Source organism: Camelus bactrianus, chromosome 13, assembly GCF_048773025.1.
Source record: "Camelus bactrianus isolate YW-2024 breed Bactrian camel chromosome 13, ASM4877302v1, whole genome shotgun sequence".
Lineage (NCBI taxonomy): Eukaryota > Metazoa > Chordata > Mammalia > Artiodactyla > Camelidae > Camelus > Camelus bactrianus.
Genome location: NC_133551.1, coordinates 65,543,568 through 65,567,801, shown reverse-complemented (window position 1 = coordinate 65,567,801; position 24,234 = coordinate 65,543,568). Strand labels below are relative to the sequence as shown.

The following is a 24,234-nucleotide window of genomic DNA, read 5'->3' as shown; positions in this document are numbered from 1 at the left end:
CCCTCCTGTGGGCCCTCTTTAAAATTCCAGCCAAGACTGTGCTGCTTCCCCGTCAGCCTTCCCAAAGTTCTATCCCGCTCTGAGCGACTTTTCTAATTATAACAGAACATCCTGATTCAGGAGAGCATGTTTCGCTCTGTCTCAAGCCTTGCTTTACAGCTCTTAGGAGGGACAGGGTGATTTGTCCTTATAGAAAGACCTGGACTCTTTCTGCCGGGAGAGGAAATGGGCACCTTGGAACTGTAGCTGGTGTGGAAAGCTGACTTTTAGGCATCTTAGCCCTGCCTTCTCCAGATGGTAGGCCGCTGGGCTGGGTCGAACTGCCAAAAGCCATTTCTGGATTCTATTTTGGGCTCAGTTAGACCTGGGGACCAGATGCCGTCACCACGTCAGTTGTGGCTGAGAGATTCCAAAGTATAAAGGAGGAGGTGTGAATTTGTCTAGACAGCATAGCAAGTGTTTCCATGAGGATCCACTGTGTCAAGCACTTTTGTGTGGATTATTTTGTATTTAAAGTATTCAACAACTCGGCCAAGAGTATCTCCCCCTTCTCCCTGGGCTTCAGAGAGGCTGAGTAACTTGCTTTAGGACTACAGCAAATTTCAAACCAGAATCTAGGTCCTGTAACTTCCACCATAGTCTAGAAAAGGAGCCTTCTCTTTGCCATGTGCTGGGATGTGAGGAGCTGGAATTTGAACCAGGTCTGTCTGGCTCTCCCTGTTTTTTTCCTTCTTCCACAGCTGAAGTCTGACTGCCTTTATTTATTGAGTCTCTTTTATACACCAAATACTGCAGAGGAAAAGATGTGTAAGAAACAGCCTCTGCCCTGGAGGAACTTGCAGTCTGGCAGGGAGAGAGAGGTGTCAACGGGACTAATGCACAGAAACCCACACTGGGATCCAGGCGGGTACCAAATGCAAGGTGGGCATGGTTGAGGTGGCGGGGGTGGGGTGGGGTGGAGAAGCCGCCTTCTGGGAAGTGAGGAGGGTCAGGGAGAGGACTGTCTTTCATGGCGCAATTAGGAAGGTGAAGACTAAATAAGGGAAGGAGCCAGGCTGGCCATCCAAAAGGGGCTGACAGTTCTGGGTGTCCTCCCTGGAGGAGTTGGCCTTGGGAGCAGCCTTAGTGCCTGGGGTAGGAATAGAGTGTAGGTTTCCTCTTTCCTAGGCAAGCAAGTCGCTGGGGGCACAGGGAGTGGACAGGTAATTCATCCCTTCCCTGGGAGTCCTTTCCACTGAGATCAGAGCACCTGCAGGGGTTGCTGTCTGGTAAGACTGGCTTTCCCGTAACACATCCAGACCTACCGGCTGCCGTCTTGAGAGACAGGAAAGTATTTCCATCATTGCTGCATGATGCAAAACTCCACCCTGCCTTTCTTTAGAAATGGCTGTTGGGACCTTCAGCACACTCTTCTGAATGTTCTCAACAAAGAAGAGTGGAGAAAAAAAAAGAAGGAAGCTGGAAGAAAATAGGCCAACAACATCTGTTACAATTCTGCTCAATGGGAATGCAGATTAGTGACTTTTTCCCTTTGTCCATATCTGTATTTTTAAATTTCCAAAACATCTTTTAAAATTTAATAAGAAAAAATGGTATAGCATAATGGTTAAACGGTTGAACTTTGGAGATGAACAGCCTCCAAACTGTGTGGCTTTGGGCAAGTTATTACATAGCTGAGTCTCAGTTTCCTCATCTGTAAAACAGGGATGATAGTTCCCAGCACGTTACTGGGTGGATTGAAGGAAATCAGACACTACTAAGAGCCCAGCGCTGGGTCTTCAGGAAGATCTCGATACATGTCAGCTGTTACTTTCATTAAGTGTAACAAATTTGGGTCCTCCGAGGATGGATTTGTTTTTTGCAAACAGGTTTCTACATTCATTTAACAATTATTTATGAAGTGCCTACCATGTTCTAGGGCAGGGACCAGACCTTGAGAATGTGACAGTAAACAGATAAAATCCCTCCCCTCACAGGGTTCTGTCTACCTGTGGGAAATGACATCTACATGATTCTCTGTATTTTTTTTTTTTTAATGATTCTATACTTCATGACAAGGGTCACTCAAGGGGAAGAAAGTGCTCTGGGGGCAAGTGGCAGGAGGAGTGGGCAGGGCAGCCTTGAGGAGGGGAGATTTCAGCCAGGGCACCAGAAAAGCCAGCCAGTTAAGGAGTAGGGTTTGGAGAGGAGCAAAAAATGAGGACTGTCTGGAGGACTAAGCCCAGTGTTCTTATCCTTCATGGATGCAGACTGGGGAAGGCCATTTGCAAAGAAAGATTCCAGGAATTGTCTGAACGATGTCCCCTTGGTAGAATGACATTCATTTGGCTGCCGAGAGGCTGGGCTGCTTGTTTAAAATAAAAGCACTTTCATTTTGCAGTCCTGCTGTTCTGAGGGCTGTGATTTCAGAGCAGCACACGCTCTATTGTTCAGGGCTGTCCGTGTTTTTAAGGACCCTGAAGCTGAGTCCCAGATTCCCATGGATGTAAACGGAAGCATGTATATTTCTGCTGCTCTTGCCAGCTGCTGCTAATTGCTTATGGAATCAACAAGATTCTTCTGGAATTTCCTTTGAGCAGAGGAGAGCCCAACTATGATTGACGGATGCTAGGGGTACTTTGGGTGCCCATGTCACAAATGAAGCTAGAAAATGCTGTTCAAGAAGAAAAAATGAAATGGCCTAATAAGTCTCACGCACACATAAAAATTTTTATATGATTATGTGAGCACAGAAACAGGCATGGAAGGAACACCAAGTCTGTTCATAATTTTTGAGGGGTATAGGAAGGGGAAGTTAGGGGAGGAGAAATTAAAAACCCTACAACTGAGCAGAAAAATAATATGCCATAATAATTGCATTAGTTACCTACTGGTGTATAAGAAATTATGCCAAAATTTAGCAGGTTGGGACAACAAAAATTTATTATCACACAGTTCCTGCAGGTCAGCAATCTGGGCTGATCTGGCTCATCTCAAGGTCTGATATAAGGCTGCAGTTAAGGCATCTACTGGGGCTGCAGGATCATCTGAGAAGGATCTACCTCAAAGCTCACGTGTGTGGTTGCTGGCAGGATTCCTATGAGCTGTTGCTGTTACTCTTCAGTTCCTTGTTAGGTGGACTTCTCTACAGGTCAGTTTACAACATAGCAGCTGACTTCCTTCAGAAGCAAGAAGCAAGAGAGCAAGAAGAGGAGCAAGACAGAAGCCCGAGTTTTTTGGTAACCTAACCATGAAGGTGATATCCCATCACTTTCGCCAAATTCTATTCCTTAGAAGCAAGTCAATGAAGTCCAACCAACAGTCAAGGGGAGGGGATTCTGCCAAGGCATGGATACCAGGAGGTGATCACTCTAAAGATGTAAAAATTGAAAATGCACATGGACAAGGAAAAGAAAAGAAAACAGAAAAGTAGGTAAGGGTGGCAAGAGGGCCAGAAGAAAAGGACTGGTTTGCTCTGTTAAGGAGTTGACCTTATTCCAAAGGGCCACCATCAGTTTTAGACTGGGTGGTAGGTGAGTGACATGGACAGCTTTGTGCCTTCAATAGCTCAGTCTGCTTAATCAGGAGATATTAGAGAACTGAAGGAAATCATAGACAAAATAGCTGAAAAAGTAAAAGATCATGCCTCTGGGCTTAGAGGGAGTTGAAACAGGAGACAATTACTCTTCATGATGAGACTATCTCTATATTCTGCTCGTGTTTCTTTTTTTTTAAGTATAATTTTCCATTTTATTGTTTTTTTTTCTGTTAGTGTTTCTTAAATTATGTATATGTATTACTTTTATTTAAGGACTTTTTAATTGAAAAAAATCAGAAAGAATAAAAAGAAAGAAGATGTAGAAAGGAAATTCATTTAGGAATAATGTAGTATAAATTCTAGAGAGCAAATGTAGTAGTTGATTCTGTTGGGGGTTGAGGGTGAGCTATTTGACATTCCTGTTATTTCCTTCTGGCTCTCCTCTGACTCACCCCCGGGGGAGAAGGAGTGAGTCATGTGATTGGGAGTTTGAAAGGATAGCCCAGCTTCTTCCTCTCTCCTCCCATTTGGGAGTGAGCCTACCCACTCACAGCTTGTGTTCCCAGGTGGCTCTCAAAGGCTGAAGATCCATCAAGCCCCATGCTAGGGGATCTAAGGTTTAAAAATCACAATCCCCATCTTTACAGAATTCACAGTTTAGAGGGGGAGATAGAGAAGGGGCATCTAGCCCAGTCTAGGAAAGGTCAAAGAAGGCTTCCTGGAGGTGATGACCTCAAGTATGAATGGGGATTCTTTCAAAGAGGTAAATTAAGACAGAGGGATCTGCATGGTGCTTGAGATAACTGCAGGTAATTTGGTACTGCTGGACCACAAAGGGCAGGGAAGGGGGATAGCAAGAAAGATGCTAGAGCCAAAGAGTGAAGGACCTTCTCTGCCAGGCTAAAGAGCTTAGGCTCCATCCCAGGAGCAATGAGCATGGGCAAAGCACCTGTGAAGGACTTTAAGCAGCAGGTGACATAGCCATATTTGTAACTTGAATCATCACTGCAAGGCAGCAAATTTATTGGGCTGCATAAAACATGGACTGAATTTCTCGACAACACAACATCTCTACAATCCATCACTACCACATTTTCTTCCATCTTGCCCAAGCAAAACAGAGACACTTCTTCCCAATGAAACCTCACACTCTGCCTACCGCTGTCTGATTCTCACCTCCAAAAACTACAGCCCAGGAGTTCCAAGTTGCTGGCTTTTGATCTGGCAGCAGCTTTGCTCTGTCAACAGTTTTAGCAAAAACTCCTTCCACCTCTGCTGGCAATTTAGAGATAGCATTTCTGAAATGGTCTGTGGATAAAGGATGTTGCTGCCCTGGGGAAATGTGTCTGTCTCCTGCCAGGAGGAGACAGAGAGCATTGAAATGGTGCCAAAGTACATCGTCCACGAGGGAAGGTCAAACAGTCCTCAATATGTCTTTTTTTTAAAGTCGTGTCTTTTTCCATTTTTCCATTAGCATCAGCTTCCCCCTGCCTGTGTCCTTTGGGGGAAGGTTAAATGATGCTTCTTGGGAATATTATGCACTTTATCAAAACTGTGCAGTCTTGCTACCTGGAGGGAAAAAGGTACAATAAAGACACAACATGCCCACAGAGCAGTGTGTATACCAGAGAAGAATCCTGTGGCTTCCCAGCAACCCCCTCCATTCTCCTCTAGTTCTTATGGCTGAGCCTATGAGCATATCAAAGCCTGCTTGGTATGTGGTTGATGTTTAATAAATGTTCTCTGAATGAATGAGACTCTCAGACCGAATATTAAATCTGAAGTATCAACAGATATCTTGGCAGAAAACTATATGCTAAATCTCCAATTCACCGGCATAGGATATCAATAGACAGAAGATGCTATTGGAGAACCTGGGGATGATTCCCCTGAGACCTGAGACATGACACCATCAGGAGAAGAGATAAGGTATGATGGAATCGAAGCTGTGAACCCTCTGAAAGGCAGCCCCTGTGCCGCACACAGTAAGGCTGAATCTCTGCCCTGAGAAGGGAGAACATAGAACCTTTTGATTCCTGCTGGAAGCTTCTCTGTGTAGAAATCCACCTGCTTGCCCTTTCCATACGGAAGTCTGATAAAGAATCAAGCTTCATGCTGTGCTGGATTCCGACCTGTCACGAGCAATTTAGACTTTTCTGCAGAAAGAGAAAGGAACCAGTTCAGGGCTCCCTGTTGAACAAGAAACTGCACAGTCTACAATGGAAGGGTAACTAACATCAGTCTGGACATTTCATTTCTGCAGGTGGGTAGGTTAAGCATCAAAGGTCCAGCAAGTTTATTTGCAGCTTAGGGGAACAAATCCAAAAGCTGATAACAAATGCACTCTTTAACTCAAAAACACCAGTTCAATGTCCCTTTAGTGAATACATCTTACAAGCTGCGTAGTCATTAAAAACCTCATGGTAAAAGGTTACATTCCTAGGAGAGTAAAGAAAACTCTTTTAGTTAAAATATTAAATATCTCAGAGAACCTTTTGTTCCTTCTCAGTAAACATTAAAGAGAGGAGCTGCCATGCTAATGACACACAGCAGATGAGTAGATTTAAACTTTAAATGAGACCTTTGCCCCAACTGATCAAGTTTCCATGGATCAGACTGTGGTCACTGGAGTGTGAAGTTTCTCCAACCTCTTGTCCTTCTCTTTTTCCAAAGGACAATGTCAGTGGAGCATTTCATAATTGAAATTTAAAGTTCTCTGAGATCAATTAAAAAATTAAAGATAATATCTGATTTCCAGGTGCCTCTATAAATAAATGGGAAAGAAATTCATCTATTTTATGTCTCTCCCAAATAAATGATTGGATATGACAAAGACCTTGCTATCTCCCCATAGGAAAAATCAGAACACACACACTGCTGAAACAGTTGGCCACCTGTCCCTAGACAGGGGTCCGCTCCATGGCCAAGCAAGCCTGGGGCCAGAACTCTTCAGATGACTGAAGATCCCTCCAGCAACAGCTATTATTTACATGTCCCTTAATTTCATATTAGCAGGAAGGAAGGGATGTGAAGCCTTTTACTTGCTCTCTCCTGGTGTTCTGCCATTCCTAACAGCAGCTTTGGGTAACAGGGTTCTGCGACTAACAAGCTGTGTGACTTTGGGCAAGTCGCTCCACGTCCCAGGAACTCAGTTGTTCACTAATCTGAAAAATGTGGCCCTTGTGTGAGATTTCTCTTGGGTTTCTAAGAAGTACGCAGGGAATGTGGGCTTGTTGAGAGGAGCGTAAGGGCATTGGAAAGCAAGGATGCAACAAATCAGGACAACGTGAGCTTTAACCTCATCTCTGACACTGCATTTGACCTCGGATGTCACTGTCCTTTCTATGTCTAAATTTTCTCATCCATAAAAATGATACTCCTATCTCATTGGTGGGAAAATCAATTAGCAAATGTAAAGAGTCTGGCACGGTGGGTGATACTCAGTAAATATTAGCTTCCTTTCTGTTTCTCGATTCTGCCCAGAACCAGCGATGTTCAGATTCAAGAGCTCCCTGACAGGAAACCCCTAAACCCTGGGTGCAAAAGAACCAAAATCTACCCGCCACGCAGGAGTGCGCCCAGCGCCCTCGCACGCCAGGCCAGGAAACCGCCGGGGCGGCGGCCCCGCCCACTGGCGCCCGCGCCTGCGCAGAGGCGCCGACCCCGAAGTTTGTTTTTGCTGCGACCGGCTTACCGGCCGCCTGCGGCTCCGGGGAGACCCGGCCGCGGCGCCACCATGGCTGTGCGACAGGCGCTGGGCCGGGGTCTGCAGCTGGGCCGAGCGCTGCTGCTTCGCTTCACCGCCAAGCCTGGCCCGACCTACGGCTGGGGGCGGCCCGAGCGGCCGGGCCCCGCGGCGGGCTGGGGCCGCGGAGAGCGCCCGGGCCAGGCCGCGGGACCCGGCACGGAGCCGCGCAGGCTCGGGCTCGGGCTCCCCGGCCGCTACCGCTTCTTCCGCCAGTCAGTGGCCGGGCTGGCGGCGCGGCTCCAGCGGCAGTTCGTGGTGCGGGCCCGGGGCAGCGCGGGCCCTTGCGGCCGGGCTGTCTTTCTGGCCTTCGGGCTGGGGCTGGGCCTTGTCGAGGAGAAGCAAGCGGAGGGCCGGCGGGCGGCCTCGGCCTGTCAGGAGATCCAGGTGAGCACTGGCCGCGGGCCGGGGTCGGAGCGGGGCCGGACAGTCAGGCTGGGGGCGGGGCTACTTCGGGGGCGGGGTCCTGAGTTGGGTGGGGGCGGGGTTATGGTGTGGGCGTGGCGAGGGCGGGGTTGGGAGGCATTTACTGATTTGGGGCCCGGGGTCAAGATTTATCTCTGTCAGAGCTGGAAATTCCTTGGAAATAACCAATTAAGGCTCATTTTCGATATTACTGATCTCCTGATGTGGGGCCAGCACCTTACTTTTGTCTTAACTATTTCCCCTCTCTCGAACACCTTGTTTTGGAAGATATGCTGATTATAGCCCCTGTTGAACAATGGCCACTGACTTTCTGTAAATTTCCTAAAATTTAATGTCAGCTAAATCATAACACTTCTATCCCTGAGGTCGTTGTCATCCCCAGTTTGTGGGTGACGAAACATACTCAAAGAGGTGAAAGGTGAGATAACTTTAACTTGCTATAAGTCACACAGCTAATAAAGGGCAGTGCTCCAAGTCTGACTTTCCAAAGCCAAGCCCTGCTCTTAACCACTGGGCCAGCCAGGCTGCCTCCACAGTTTAGTTAGTGACATAGCCGAAGCTGCAGTAAAAACCAAGAGTAGCGAGAGAAAACAGCAAACCTACCTAATGGTTTTTAGTTAACTTGTATAGAGTTACCAGGGGTGACTAGGTACATGGAAGTTCTTAGGCTTTTTAAATGCTTGGAATAGCTTTGGTTTCTATTCAGCCAAAATCGGTATTAGCCAGACTTCTCCGAAGAAACAGAACCAAGAGGATATGTTTGTAAAGAGAGAGATTTATTTGGAGGAATTGGCTCTGCATCTCTGGAGGCTGGCAAGTCCAAAATCTGCAGGGTGGGCAGGCAGGCTGGAGACCCAGGGAAGAACCATTGTTGAGTTCAAGTTTGGAGGCCATCTGCTAGCAGAATTCCCTCCTCTTCCAGGGAGATCATTCTTCTTGGGGTTTGGAACCACTCAACTGGGTTAATGCAGCCCCTGCATTTTACAGCTTAGTGCTGGGGTGATGGAAGGTGGGGTGACTTGCACAAGGACACAGCTGGTTGAAGACCAAGCAGTGTCTCTCCTATGTTTCCTGGTTTTCAGCCCAGTTCTTGTCACGCATCACAAGAGTGTCTCATGTTTGTGCTCTGGCCCGTTCGAGGGGACAGGTGACATCTGGCCTAGTCCCCAGCCTCTGTCCTTGTCTTTTGCTACGGCTCAACTGGCAGAAGCCAAGGGTGGCAAACTTAACAAATCCTACTTAAAATTATGGAGCCTTTTTTTTTTTTTTAACACTGAGGAGGTTGACCCTCCTAAGCTTACCATCTACATGTCCTTTTCTCACACTTCACCCTCCTGTGTCTTAACAGTTAAAAATAATTTTTTTAATGGAGGTCTGGGGTTTGAACCCAGGACTTCTTGCATGCTAAGCAGGCGCTCTACCACTGAGCTCCCCACCAAGTTTTTAATTAGTTGCCAATTAATTTTAAAAATTCAGGCATTTGACTTCTTTTGAAAGAAAATCACCAGGTATGGCAGCTCTAGTACTAAAATTCCATATGGCGTCATCCTGGAGTAGAACAGTGACCACTCCCTTTGGATGCATTTGGAAAGCATTTGGGGGAAAAAAACCCTTTAATACGTAAAAGACATGAATATATATTTCACCCAGAGGAGGTACAGGTGCCAAAGAAGCATATAAAACGATGTTTAACATCACTAGCCATTAGAGAAATGCAAGTTACAAATACAATGTGTTATCTCTGCATTCTTATTTGAACAGCTAAAATTTTAAAAAGAAATATAATACCAAATGCTTGTTGAGGATGCAGAGAAACTGGACCAATGATGAGAACATAAAATGGTACAGCCACTCTGGAAAATAGTTGGCAGTTTCTTGCAAAAATAAACATGCATTTATCGTATGACCCAGCCACTGCAGTCTTTTGGCATTTACCCAGGGAAATAAAATGTTCACACAGAAACATGTACACAAGTGGAAAACAACATGGCACTTCCTCCCAAAATTAAAAATAGAATTATTATATGATCCAGCAATTCCACTTCTGGGTATATATCCAAAAGAATTGAGAGCAGGGACTTGAACAGATATTTGTACTCCTATGTTCATAGCAGCATTATTCACCATAGTTAAAAGATGGAAGCAACCCAAGTGTCCATCAGTGGGTGAAAAAAATAAGCAAAATGTGCTGTATACATACCATGGAATCTTATTCAGCCTTAAAAAGAAATTCTGACACATGTTACAACATGGAGGAAACTTGAGGATATTATGCAAAGTGAAATAAGCCAGTCACAAAAAGACAAATACTGTATGATTCCACCGGTTTGAGGTGTTTAGATTCATGGAGACAGAAAGTGAATGGGAGCTACCAGGGGCTGGGGGGAAGGGATGAGGGGTTACTGTTTATTGGTAGAGAATTTCAGTTTTACAAGATGAAAAACGTTCTAGGGATGGGTGGTGGTGGTGGTTACACAACAATGTGAATGTACTTAAATGCCAGAGAGCTGTACGGTTAAAAAGGCCAATTTTGTTGTATATATTTTACTGCAATTCTTAAAAATAATTTTTAAGCCCTGTACATGAGCATTCATAGCAGCATCACTCATAATCACAAAATATTAGAAACCCAACATCCCTCTGCAGGCTGAATCGTTGCACAGACTCCGTACAGCCACACAGTGGGATGCTAAGCAATAGCAAGGAGTCACCCACTGATCCAGGTGGCGACCTGAATGAACCTCGAGGGCGTTACGCTTAGTGGAAAAAGTCAGATCCAAAAGGGTACATCCTGTGTGGTTCTATGTATGTAACATTCTTGAAATGACCAAACCCTGGAGATGGAGAACAGGGCAGTGGTTGCCAGGGACAGGGCGAGGGTGGTGCAGATACAGACAGGTGACACAGAGGACTTCCTTTGTGGTGACGGGAAAGTTTATATCCTGATTGTGGTGGGGATTGCACGAAATCTGTACATGGGATAAAATCACATATGGCTAACACACACACACACGAATGAATGCAAGTTTAAAAAGATGGTGAAAACTGATTAAGATCTGTAGTCTAGTTAACAGCAGTGTACATTGTCACTTTCCTGGGTTTGATATTGTACTAGTGCTTCATAAGATGTCACATCACGGGAAACTGGGTGAAGGATACACAGGACACTTTGTACTTTTTTTTTTTTTGGCAGCTTCATGTGAGTCTATATTTATTTCAAAATAATAAGTTTAAAAGAATTCTCTCATTCTCAAAACTATGGTTGATAAAGGATTACCCTAAGATATTGCTTCCACTCCATGGAATTTTTAGAAGCTAGTTGGCAAGGCAGAACAGGCTTTCGTTCTTTTAAAAGTTGTCACGCAAGGTGTATTAGCCTATAGATTGTAAGTGCTTTAGGAATCCTCCAGAAGGAAAGCTTGCTATGGGCTGGGCTGTCAGGGCTGGTTATAGCGGAAGCAGGAGCTTGAGTTGGGGCTTGCTGGATGAGTAGGGATGAGTAGGCAGAGCAAAGACAACAGAAGGGGGTGGGGGAAACAGTGTGAGCAAAGGTTCAGGGAGGGGCATGTGAGAGACAAGTACCGGCAGGGCGCAGACCAGCCCACAGAACAATTTTCAGGTGTAGGAAGTAGCAGGACAAGGTGCTGAGTAACCTTTCAGTCAGATTCTTGAACAGAAGCGTGACACGTGAAAGCAATGTGGTTTCATTGGGCTCAGAAGCCGGTGAAGGGATGGCGTGAGAGTGGGAAAGTCTAGAGGTCAGCGACCAACTGTGGAAAGGGAGGGACCCGCACATGAGAGTGGATTTGAGGAGGAAGGCGGAATTTGGGCGACTGGAGAAATGATGTCATCTGCCTGAAGTAGGCCAGTTTTGGGGAAATGGCCTCTTTCCCAGTGCATCCCCACAACACCTGCATTTCCATCAGAACTCTTCTTGTTTCATTTCTGAAAACAGAACGGCCCACCAGATTCATAAGTGGTAGAGACAGGAAGACTGGTGTATGGTCAGGCCTCAAGATGGCCATTCTCTTGCTCTCTCTACCGCTCCTGCTCCGCCAGCCCCTGCTTCAGCTACATCCTACTCACATGAACGTGTTTGCCCCCTGCCCCAGCTAGAGATTATTCTAATCCTTAGGCCAGAGGGCTCCACCTGCTAGTTTATTCAAGGGAAACATCTGCCCTCATGATGGTGGTTAACCTGAGGGGCTGTGGGGGATGTGCTCCAGCCGCTGGTTTCCCTGGTGACTGAGTGAGCCCACATGACGTCAGTTTTCCCCCTATAAATGGTAGCCTCCTCCGCTGGGTAGCAGATTGCTGCCATGTCCTGTCTGCCGTACACGGTGGGGCGTCTCTCCAGGACCTTCTGCTGCAGACTTGTCAGATCCCCTACCCAGCACACCGTTGATGTCTCTGTCACTGTCCGGGCTCTTTCCTCAGTCTCAAGGCTGGGTAACTACAAGGCTTGCAGGCCTGCGGGGTGCAGCCCAACAATTGGTGAGCCAGCCAGGAGGCCGAGGAAACTCCTGTGAGTGCCGAGATGTTGGGAAACAGGACGGGAAACAGAAAGTTGGGGTGATCCTGAGGCGGCCGTCCACCAGCATGTGGGCCCTGCTGCAGCTGTCTACATGAGAGATGTCTTTCTCTTCCATTCTACTGATGATATCCTGTTAACCTCGGAGTCTCTTTCCAGCTTAAAAATAGCAGCCTTGTGCTCATGGTTCATCTGATGGCTGGGGGTTGGCTGATGAATACAGACAAAATGCAAGGACCTGGATTATCTACAAAAGCCTATCATCGACCCACCACCTCTAAACAATTACAGACACAGGCTTTAGGGTTATTAACTCAGGGAAGGCTTATTAATTGGACGTGTCCAGTTACCCAGAAAAGCTTGGCTGGGCCTGTGGCAATGGCAAAATAATAAAAGCGTACCCTCGGGCTTCTGGTCCCAGCTCTGAAAGTGGGCAGAGCAGTGATGCAGTGTGGCGGAACGGCAGCTGTCTGCCATCTACAGTGTGTTACAGCAGGTGGGAGACATTACAAAAGGCCCACCCGAGCTGTCAGGCAACGTAGCAAAATCACTTTACCAGCCATGAAGTTCAGGAACAGACCAAAGAGAATGACATACACCAGCATTTCCACCTGCCTTACAGCCCCAGTGCTGCCGGGCTAACGGAGAGGACGAGTGGACTGCTTAGACAGCAGTTGGGATGGGAAACCCGCTCTCTCAACGTGGATGAGGAGACCAACTCAAGCCCTTTGAACTATAACTGAACAGCCCAGGAGCAGTCATCCCAGGCCCATACCCCAGGTTAGCCCAGAGGCAACCAGTCAACACCAAATAGGTTCAACTGTTGACCACTGAAGGAACGTCGCCAACTATCATTCAGGACAGTAACTCACTTTTGCCCTTGCCACAGGACCCACCCCCAGGGAACACACTGTAAACTGGCAGGTAAGTCCCCCGCCGTCTGGGTTTGCCGCCCCGTGGGGAACGGGAGTAGAAAGGGATGTACAGATTTCACCTGTCTTCTACTCGGCCCCACCTGAGAGTACTCAGGTAATCAATCCGGGCTTCCTACTGGAGAAAGGCACCACTGTACCTGTCCTGTGGTCTCATACCTGCTTCTCCAGTATTCGGCACCCGCTGTGGGGACTGAGGCTGCACAGGGGTACGGTACTGCAGGCCGGGACAGAGACCACAGGTGGGGTGGGGGCGGTCTCAGAATGCTGTTGCTGCTTGTATTTTGCTTAATGGTCATGATCTTCCCTTTGTTGCGCCTGTTAAACGTCTTACATTTCATCCCTGGCCTCAGCGGAGGGAATCTGGGGACTGGGTGACAACAGTGGCCTCACTGTGAAATGAGTCTTGAGTTCTGGGTCCACAGTGAGAAGCTGTTGTCCTCCTCTGGACTTCCATGAACAACTGACCTGATAAACACCTGGCTCCAAAGTTTGCTCACCTCTGGGACTCTGGATCTCTTTAGCTGCTCTTGTCTGCATTGCATTTGTGGTATTTTTTGGCTGCAGTGCACCTCTACCTACCTGACCCCAGGGGTATCACAGAAGAGGGGTGGACCCAGATTGGCAGAGTCATGCAGGGTACGTAGGAGTGGATATGGTCAGGCCTCAAGGTGGCCGTTCTCACTCTTCGTACCTCTCCTGCTCGCCAGCCCCTGCTTCAGCTACATCCTACTCACATGAACGTGTTTGCCCCCTGCCCCAGCTAGAGATTATTCTAATCCTTAGGCCAGAGGGCTCCACCTGCTAGTTTATTCAAGGGAAACATCTGCCCTCATGATGGTGGTTAACCTGAGGGGCTGTGGGGGATGTGCTCCAGCCGCTGGTTTCCCTGGTGACTGAGTGAGCCCACATGACGTCAGTTTTCCCCCTATAAATGGTAGCCTCCTCCGCTGGGTAGCAGATTGCTGCCATGTCCTGTCTGCCGTACACGGTGGGGCGTCTCTCCAGGACCTTCTGCTGCAGACTTGTCAGATCCCCTACCCAGCACACCGTTGATGTCTCTGTCACTGTCCGGGCTCTTTCCTCAGTCTCAAGGCTGGGTAACTACAAGGCTTGCAGGCCTGCGGGGTGCAGCCCAACAACAGGACTTGATGACTTAGCTCCAGGGAGCCTCCTGATCTCACCCCCTTGCTTGCAGAAGCAGCCTGATATCATTCACAAGTGGAGGGATGGCTGCTGACCACGTGCTCCTGGTAGCCATCCAGGAGCCGCCTGTCGAGGTGAAGCCTTGCCTCGCTGTACCTCCCCATCTCCCGTTTCCCTTCACTGAAGCCTTGCTGGGCTCCCAGCTCACAGTGCCTGCTTTCTTCTCCACAGGCAATTTTCACCCAGAAAAACAAGCTGCTCCCTGACCCACTGGACACTAGACGCTGGCAGGGTTTCCGGCTGGAGGAGTATCTGATAGGCCAGTCCATTGGCAAGGGCTGCAGCGCTGCCGTCTATGAAGCCACCATGCCTGTGTTGCCCCAGAACCTGGAGGTGGTGAAGAGTATCAGGCTTCTTCCAGGGAGCAGCCCAGAGATCATTCCACGAGGAGAAGAGGAGGAGCAGGCACCACGGGCCCCCACCTTCCCCTTGGCCATCAAGATGATGTGGAACATCTCGGTAAGGATGAAGCTGGCATTTCTCAAAATGCCGATCTGGGGGGCCTGACGGCACTTCCTCCCAGGAGGTAAATAGGAAACGACACAGATTCTCCACAGTACAGGTGCCTCACCTTCTCACTCAAGAGTCTGAAGCAGCATGTCTCAAATTGTAACGTGTCCACCAATCACCTGGGGATAAGGTTAAGAGGCAGATTCTGACCAGCAGGTGTGGGGTGGAGCCTGAGATGCCAGCTTTCTAACAAGCCCCAGGCGGCGCCCAGTCACCAGTGCCTGGAGTGTCCGGGCTGACCAGTTATTTCGGGTCTGCAGTTAGCACCGTCCTCTCTCCCTGACCTGTCTCACAGGGTAGTGCCAGTCACACTCCTTCCTCTGAATTCACCTTCCACCTCACCTCCAGGCCAAAGGCCGGCTTGTCACCTCCCTGCTCAGCTCTTGCAGAGCTCAGTACTTTGGAAAATTGAATATTTTTTCTTCCTGAAAACAAAGATTTCTGTCCACATACAGTAATTTCTTTACCTTGCCATTAGATTGGGGTGGGGATGGGGTAGTTAGGAAATTCATCAAGACCTGGTGGTGTCTTCTCCTGCCCAGATCATCTGTCCAAGGCTAAGGTGGGACACAGCCGTGCAGCTCATGCTGGACATGGAAGAGTGGTTTTCCATGGTCTTCATTGTGGGAATGAAGGTTATTAAACTATTGCACTTCCCAGCTGGGTTAATAGCTAGCAAGTAGCCAACTCCTTTCCCTGGGAAACATCCAGTCTTAGCATCAAAGCTTCCGCTGGTTGGGGCGTGGCAGTAAGTGCATTCATGAAAGACTTGTTCTTAGAGGATTCTTGCCAGATTCTTAGCAGGTTTCATAAGTCCTAACTGCCATTCATAATTCAACGAGGAAAATAAGGTGCTTTTCGTTTTCTGTTTTTCACTTGGTGATGGGGAAGGCTGTTCTGTGATCCAGCACAGGTTTGGTGGGCTTGTCAGGCTTGGCCTCTCTGCTTGAGGGAGCCTCAGGGTGAATCTTTAATGGTCAGTTTCGAGCCTGGTGGTGACCAAGGCATCCATGGCAGGAAGAGGGTCCCATTCCATGATCATCCTGACATCTCTTCCTTCCCTGGGCACCTGAGCTGGTGGGAATTTGAGGTGTGGGAAGCATCCTCTGAGCTGGCATGGATGGCGCCTCTGCCCCCTCTCTCCTGGGAGAAACTACTGTTGGCTTGCCACTTCGGAGACCTTACCTTGTCTTGAAGGTCAAAGGCAATTTTAAGCAGTAGCTGTCCTGGTCCACATTACAAGGAGGGCCTGGGCTTGTGTAGGCCCGTGTAACCGTGGATCTGTTACGGATGTGTTCCAGGCGGGCTCGTCCAGCGAAGCCATCTTTAGCACAATGAGCCAGGAACTCGTCCCAGCCAGTCGAGTGGCCTTGGCCGGGGAGTATGGAGCTGTCATTCACAGGTAAGCGCCCACCTGCCTGCCCTCCACACAGAGCAAAATAGGCACTCAGCACGGGGTCTGACATGATGTGCAGTAGGTGGTAAACACTTACTGACTGATGCAGTCTGTGATGGATTTTCAGTTAGTAGATAATTGGAAAAGATTGTAGATGGTCTGGTTACAACTGAAGATGCAGGTGGCTGGTTCACGCTGGAGCAGGGAGAGAAGGCTGTCTAAAAACACCCAGTTCAAAACTATTGATTCTGATTTCTGATTCCTAAGTAATACCCAGGTAGAACGCCACCTTTCTGTGCAAACTGAACTCCGTCCCCAGCAGAGGTAGCACTCACTTCACTAATAGCTGCAGTGACCTCATGATGCCAAGAGATTTTAAAGGGGGGGCCTGATCCCCAAGAGTCCTCCATGTGGCAGAGAAGTCGGGAGCAGAGTCCCGTGCGGAAGGTGCTAGAATAGCACTTGCTCGGGGCTGAGGGAGTGCAGAGGCAGGGGCGGTGTGCGTGTTGCAGGGGGCATTCAGAAAGGCCTCTTGAAGGGGCAGCTTGTTCTGCCTTTTGAAAGATGCACAGGCATTAGCCCAGCAAAGAGGTAGGACAGGAGACTCTCCCTGCAGCGGGAAGGCAGGTGGTGGGGACAGCAGCCTGCGCGCAGGGCGCTGAAGGTTAAGCTTGAGCTGGTGGCGGAGGAGGCGCTGTGCTCACTTTAGTATTTGTAGGCCACCAGGAAGAGGTGGCCTGCTGCGTTTTTAGTGACTTATTAGAGGGTTGGTTTGTAGGTCACTTTCCATGAGAAGTAGGAAGGTAAAAATGGGGACTTAAGGAAATAGACGTGGAAACCCTTCCAGGGCTCAGGGGGCCCCAGTATGACTGAGGTCAGTGCAGGCCTGCGAGGCAGCTGCGCGGTGGGCTTAGCAGTGTCCTCCTCTTCTCCTGACCCCTTTTTAGGGAAGGGTGGGTGTCAGCTGCTCTGTAGGGGCTGAAGTTATCTCCGCGGCCTCCTTTTGTGTGGGAGCGTCAGCAGCTGACGTCGCTCTGCTGTGCAGCCGGGAGCCAGCACTGTGATTTCCCCGCTGTCCCGTCTGTAGTCCCTGCCCCGCTCCAGTCCTTCACCTTGCTTTAGTTTTTCCATAGCGTGTATCTCCATCTGTCCTTAAATCATAGGTATCTTTGTGTGTTCATTCATCATCTCTCTGGCTGCTCTGTAAGCCCTGTCTGTCCCCTGTGCATGCCCACAGCTCAGTGCAGGTCTGCCGAATGGTTAGCTGAGCACGGCAGGGCCTCTGTTACCTCAGCCCTGTCTCAGGAGAGGGGCTCTCCCCAAGAGCACCCTGGGTGTACTGCTTCCTGCCCGCCGCTCATCTCGGGACCTCAGGCTTGGCCCTTTGCGATCTGCTCCTGCGGCTGCTTCTCCCATCTGACTCCTGACCTTGCCCTGATGACTCCCTCGCTCCCCCTTGCTGTGTTCATATACCCTCCCCAGAGGCACCAGGCTCCTCCAGGACTCTCTTCTGTCCCTGCAGTTAGTTACACTCGGGCTGTCCCCATGCCCCAGCCTCCTGTCCTGTTCTAGGTCTCTGTTCAGACCCACACACGTGTCCCCAGCACAGCCACGTGCTTCCTCCAGGCTCCCTGACGGCCGGGCGTTGCCTCCTCCCTGTGCCACGGACAGCCTTGTGCTGCAGTCCTGATTCTCCCACTGGCCCTGGTGCCTCAGGCTGGGAACGATGCTTTGACTCTTTGGGTCACACAGAACAGGGGCGCACTGGGCGGATCAAGGAGCTATAGAAAGCCTCACGGGGACTGGCTTACAGAGCTTGGAACTGAGGCAGCTCCAAGGACAGGGCGGGCATTGAGCTCTCTGTTGTCTCGATGTCTCTGGGCTTCTGCTCTGTCCTCCTCTCTCTGCCTCCCAGCGTCCTTACTTCCTACCCACGGCTCTACCCTGGCTTCCTGCAGCCCCAGGCAGGCCTCAGGACGTCCTTTCACCTTCAGCCCCATTGCTGACGGCCCAGGTGCCACCACTCTTCTACACTCACAGTCTCCTCGGAGAGACTAACAGGAGCCCCTCCCCTTTTCCTGCCACTGCTGGGGTCTCAGGCGTGACTGCAGGCTCGTTGCCCTCGGGTCAGATGCCCACCCTGAGCCCCACCTGCTCTGGTCAGGTACACAACAAGCGGTCACTCAGTCCCAAGCATGGCCACTGTGCCCGAGCGGGCATGGGTGTGGGGCTCCTGGAGGAGGAGGAGGTGTGGGCAGGCCAGCAGAGGACATCTCCGCTGTGAACTGCATCTGTATCCATTCACTCCCTCAGCCCAGGTTTAGTGAGATTGTACTCCGTGCCAAGTGTTAATGCCAGAACTTGGAATTAGGACGATTCCAGTTCCTTTACAAGTACTAGCGACCTTATGAGGCATGTTCCTACCTTATTGCCCTTCTGCACTTGAGACTGAGCCCAGAGCAGTAACCTGGCCAAGGACTTAGAATCTAGAATTTAGTTGTGGGCAGTCAGACTCCCGGTCTGACCCTGGGCTCTGCCACATGGGACTCAGATGTGATGAGTTGTCATTGCGGGTTTTTTCCCTCCAGCACCAGGCTCTGCACCCAGCACATAGCAGACCTACAGTAAATATTTGATATAAATGGGTGGATAAATGAATGTCAGTATTAATTGTGGCCTTAGATTATTATCTTTCCAAGTGTCGTATCAGCTACTGGCCTCACATGTGTCCCACTTGGCTGAAATAGAAAATCCAAGGGCGGTCCCAAGCAGCTGGCCCCTCACCCCAACATCATCCGGGTCTTCCGAGCCTTCACCTCGTCTGTGCCGCTGCTGCCGGGGGCCCTGGTCGACTACCCTGACGTGCTGCCCCCGCGTCTTCACCCCGGAGGCCTGGGCCATGGGCGAACACTCTTCCTCGTTATGAAGAAGTAAGTGGCAGGGGTGTGGCAGGACCTGGAGCGTGTGGGAGCTGGTCCCTGGCTCTGCGCACCAGGAGCCTGGGGTTGCAGGGAAGAGGCGCCTCACCCTCTGGGAGACGAGGCCATGCCGAGGGCATCTGTCTGCCCTAAAGAGCAGTTTTCCTTTAAGACAACTTTTCATGAAAACAGAATCTCATCTTCATCAGAACAGGCTTTTCACCTAGTGCTCTTAGTACCTTTGACCGTTGCCCATTTTCCGTTTGCCTTCTTACCATAAGCAGTTCTCCTTCTCCTGTCTCTGCATTGCCGTGTGGGGGCTTGAAGGAAAGAGCATCCGTACTGTTACTTTGAGCATGTGAGGTCCCCCTCTTCCTAATTTCACGATGGTGGGTAGGAACAGAAAGGATACTTTGGGGAAAAAAGAAGTCAGTTCCAGGAAGAAGAGGAAAGGCCGTCAGCCTAAGAGTGAACAAGGAGAGCTCCTTGATGCGCAGTAGCCAGAGGCCCTGTCGCCCTCTCTCCACCAGCTACCCCTGTACGCTGCGCCAGTACCTTTGCGAGAACACCCCGAGCCCCCGCCTCGCCACTGTCATGACGCTGCAGCTCTTGGAAGGGGTTGATCACCTGGTTCAACAGGGCATCGCACACAGAGACCTGAAGTCTGACAACATTCTTGTGGATTTGGATGCAGGTAGGTGCCCACCACACCTCCAGGCTGTCCAGGGTGCGGTTGATTTTAGGTCTTGGACACTTAAGAGCCTTCGGGTCTTTTTTGGCTTATAGCTTCTGTTCTAAGTTGCTGTGTCTTAATGTAGTTCTGTACACCAGAGCTGAGTACTCTCTCCTTCAAGATGGAGGTCGTTGTCTCTGTGGGATTTGTGGAGCGATGGTTAGTGGTTCCCAAGGTCCTTTCAGTTGCCCGTTTCACTTGCAGAACAAAAACCACAGTGATGGAAGTCTCCTTAAAGTGAAAGAGAGGTAGACTTTAGCTTAATACAAGAAAGGATTCTCCAACAGTAAGAGCTGTGTCTGGCAAGTCGTTCCCCATCACAGGAAGCACTCAAGCAAAGCTGGATGGCCACTTGCCTGGGGTCCTGTAAAGGAGAGTCATACATCTAGTCAGGTTTGAACTAGAAGGTTTAAAATAACTAAATATGCAATTAAATTCTAGAGGACCTAGCTTTTTAAAGGAAGTCTGAATGAACCCTTTTACAAATAACTATTCTATAATGTACCTGTTTCTTTTGAAACTTCAAGTTCAAATCAAAGACCCTTGGAGGTCATTTGAGCCAGGCACCATCTGATGAGTAAATCAAAAGTAGCTCCTTCGGTCTTGGGAGAACTCCAATTAATAGACTGTTTAGATCGAGCCAAATTGTATCCAGTTCTTCGCTTGGGGACTTTGATTTCCTAGAGGCACGGCCATATTCGTGTGGCTGGCCCTGCTCAGCTCCCTGGAGAGCGAGCAGCTGTCCAGGCCGTGCTGGCCTGCGCTTCTTGGTCAACATAGCTTGATCTTTAGTGGAGACATAGGAGGGCCTCTTGGAGGGTGGCAGGGAGGCTCAGGCACTTACCTCTGCCTGTCACACCACAGACGGCTGCCCCTGGCTGGTGATCACGGATTTCGGCTGCTGCCTGGCTGACGAGCACATCGGCCTGCAGTTGCCTTTCACCAGCTGGTATGTGGACCGAGGTGGAAACGGCTGCCTGATGGCTCCTGAGGTGAGTCCTGCTGAGCGTGTCAGGCACCATCAGCAGAACCTCTTCCACGGCTTCTCATCATTTACTCAACACTTCCATCTTTTCTGACCCAGAATTTGGCAGAAGTCCCTTCCCTGCCTCTTTGCTATAATCTGGTCTATCAGATGTTCCCAGGAGTTGTGGGTTTTGTCAGGCCAAAGTAGGCAGCCTAAGCAGATTCTCCTGGATCTGACCTCCAGCTCACTCAAGTTCTGGGTTCCTTGGGACAGAATTCAGATTAGTGTGCGAATCAGGTGCTGTCTGTGCTGGAGTACGAATAGGTTAGAAACACAGCAGCGTGACTGCTCGCCCATTGCTTTCCGAGCAGGTGTGCACGGCCTGCCCTGGCCCCAGGGCAGTGATTGACTACAGCAAGGCTGATGCCTGGGCAGTGGGAGCAATCACCTATGAAATCTTCGGGCTCCCCAACCCTTTCTACGGCCAGGGCAGGGCCCACCTTGAAAGCCGCAGCTACCAAGAAGCTCAGCTGCCAGCGCTGCCCGAGTCAGTGCCTCTGGATGTGAGACAGCTGGTGAGGTCACTGCTCCAGCGAGAGGCCAGCAAGGTGAGGCATCCCCACGTTTTGCAGGGATTATGTGGATGGAAACCTCAGTTCATGTTCCAGAGTAAAGGTCAGGTTTGGGCAAGCACTAGACAGCGCCTGTCTTACAAAGGTAAAGCCAGGTTCAAGAGAACACAACATAGACTTGAACATAAATGGGAGGAGGAGAGCTGGCCACCAGGATAGTCAGGATTCCAACAGTTCAACTCTTCTTGGCTTTAGTTGCTGAAAGTCACTCAGAGGAAAAAGATGCATTTTTAAGAAATGTTTAATGAAGATACAGCTTAAAGAAATAGCTGGGATCTGATCAGACAGGTGTGAGGACATTTTGAAATTACTCCAAAGGCTAACGTGTTTGAAACTGTAATGGCAGTGGCAGGTCCAGTTCAAGGGGCATATTTAGTGGAAAGAGCACAACAGAGCAGGGTTGCACTACTATTGGCCACACATCTCAACCGAGCGCAGCAGGCTGTCGTCGTCACAGGAGCTGCTCGCTGCTGCCCGTCACTAAGTCATGAGACAAGTCCCCTCACCGCAGACAGTGCTCAAACACGGGCGGCAGCTTCCTGCATCTTCCAGGATGGGGAGGCTGTCCTAGCAAACTGTCCCCTGGCAAGTTCATACCCATGGAAAGGCCTGGAGCATGGGTAGAGGTCAGCCAGTATGTTAGGTGAGTGCAGGGTACTGTAGGGGAGAGAAGGGTGGAGAAGAACTTGCTTGGGGCCAGACAAGGAAAGACCCTGAAATGAGGGTGCATTAACCAGGCGGGTTGCGGGTGAATACTTTCTCACAGACGTGCAAGCATCAGCTCCCCTTCCTGTTACAGAGACCATCTGCCCGGGTGGCTGCTAACGTGCTTCATTTAAGCCTCTGGGGTGAACATACTCTAGCCCTGAAGAACCTGAAACTAGACAAGATGATTGGCTGGCTCCTCCAACAATCGGCTGCCACCTTGCTGGCCAATAGGCTTACAGAGAAGAACTGTGTGGAAACGAAAATGAAGATGTTATTTCTGGCCAACCTGGAGTATGAAGCACTGAGCCAGGCAGCCCTCCTCCTCTGCTCCTGGAGGGCAGCCCCCTGATGGTTGATGTAGCTGGTGAATTACTAAAAGAACTTACAGTATCTGTGTTGTGATGGTCTGTGAATGCTGAAGGAGGGGCTCCTAGGTAAGGGGTGGGAGTCAGGAGAAAAGATGGCGCAGGGAGGGCTAGTCAGCCGAAGAGAAGGTCTCAGGTTTGGCAAATGGAAGGAACAGCCTGAGTTCACGGTCAGTAGCTACTAGCTCTAGCTGTATGATTTCGATGCATCATATAATCTGTGCAGACTGAAGTTCTCTTACCTATAAAATGATGGAGCTGGCCTTGGTAGCAGTTGACAAACTTTTTTTCTATAGAGGGCCAAAGAAGTACTCAGGCGGTCACAGCTCCTGAACTCAGTCATCATAGCACAAAAACAGCCTTAAATATATAAATGAATCAGTATAGCGGCTTTCCAATAAAGTTTTACTTATGGACACTGAAATTTGGATTTCATGTGTCACTAAATATTCTTTTACTTTTTCCATTTAAAACGTATTTAGCTGGCCCCCTCCCTGTCTTTGCAGGGACTGCAAGACTAGCCCACAGGCCGGAGTTTGCCAGCCCCTCATCTAAATGGAGAGGGCCTCACTCTAACAAGAAATGCTCCCTAATCACTAGGCCCCCTGGTGTATCAGTGCGGAAACTGTGATCAGCTCTCCACCTACAGATCCAAAGGAATGAGTTCTCTGTGCCAGGGGAGAAGATACTACTGACCAAAACGTGCCACCTATAGCTCGTGTCCTGTCTTCACAGACGTCTGAGAAGCTAGTGGCCAAGCTGGTCTGTTAGGTGAGGTTGAGCTGAAGAGGGTCGGACCTGTGTTCCACATTAGAGAGGATCCAGGCCAGGGCACTGGCTTCATGGCAGACTGTGACCCTGACGTTCATCTCCAGCTCCAGGAATGGACTGGGGCTCGTCTGCCAGAGGCAGCCATGACGTCAGTCTGCATGTTACCTGAGCTGAGGCCAGTGTTCCCACAGGTCAATGTATTCAGGTTTCAGAATGAAAAACACTTAAGTGAGGCCTGGGAAGTGGGGAGCCTCTGCGCTTCAGCCATGCATTCTGGAACAGCTCTGGGGGTGTTTTTGAGGAAGTGTTTCCACAGAGCTCCTCCAGTTACTGCTTTGAGTTTAGCAGAGCAAAAGTGACTGCTGGGATGGGAATTAGCAGTGCAGTGTTTTAAATTTGCTGATTTTACCCTTTTGACTAGTATTTCTTACAGAATTGTGAAGAATGAAATGCGTATTTACAACTGCACAATACGTATGTACCTTGAACCGAATATTTGGCTTTAAGAGTGTTTCTTACATTGTAAAGACAAGAAAATTTTGTGGCCAAAGATCACTGGGGAAGAGATTTCATGTATAATTATAAACGTGCTTTTTAGGAACACAGCTACTGCCTAGAACAAGGTAAACATATATTTAAGGTTGTTTTCAATGAAGCAGTTGTGTGATTCTATTAAATCCAGCACTGTTACCCTAGATTTCCCATTTCAGTCGTTTCTCCACTGCCTTAGTGTTGTACCACTGACCTGGTTTTATCCCTTGAAGTTTGGAAGCACTACCATTTCATAGTTAAAGGAAATACAGTCCAGTCTTCAGCAAAATTTTTAAAATTTTGAATTTTTACTATTTTGAATCTAGTCATTTCTCAGCAGCATCAG

At 49.2% G+C, this 24,234-nt stretch overlaps 1 protein-coding gene across 2 annotated transcripts; it reads left to right on the top strand.

Annotated features, from left to right (window-relative positions):
- Positions 1–7,174: 7,174 nt before the first annotated feature.
- PINK1 (PTEN induced kinase 1) lies at positions 7,175–24,054 on the top strand. 2 transcript variants are annotated; one of them, XM_074377266.1, is made up of 8 exons: positions 7,177–7,649; positions 14,529–14,816; positions 16,169–16,269; positions 19,011–19,193; positions 19,712–19,875; positions 20,779–20,906; positions 21,253–21,489; positions 22,313–24,054. In XM_074377266.1, exons 1-8 carry the CDS (start codon positions 7,254–7,256, stop codon positions 22,568–22,570), a joined length of 1,755 nt encoding a protein of 584 aa, XP_074233367.1. In that variant the 5' UTR covers positions 7,177–7,253; the 3' UTR covers positions 22,571–24,054. The 2 variants fall into 2 exon arrangements, with proteins under 2 accessions (XP_074233368.1, XP_074233367.1); XM_074377267.1 differs by lacking the exon at positions 21,253–21,489 and having other exon boundaries at positions 7,175–7,649.
- The last annotated feature ends 180 nt before the right edge of the window (positions 24,055–24,234 follow it).

What these genes read in the sequence shown, in the direction of transcription:
- PINK1 (XM_074377266.1), top strand. Translation starts at nt 7,254, where the DNA reads ATGGCTGTGCGACAGGCGCTGGGCCGGGGTCTGCAGCTGGGCCGAGCG. An exon ending in CTCTTCCTCGTTATGAAGAA is followed by an intron (nt 19,194 to 19,711) that starts GTAAGTGGCAGG and finishes TCTCTCCACCAG; the next exon opens with CTACCCCTGTACGCTGCGCC. An exon ending in GCTGCCTGATGGCTCCTGAG is followed by an intron (nt 20,907 to 21,252) that starts GTGAGTCCTGCT and finishes CTTTCCGAGCAG; the next exon opens with GTGTGCACGGCCTGCCCTGG.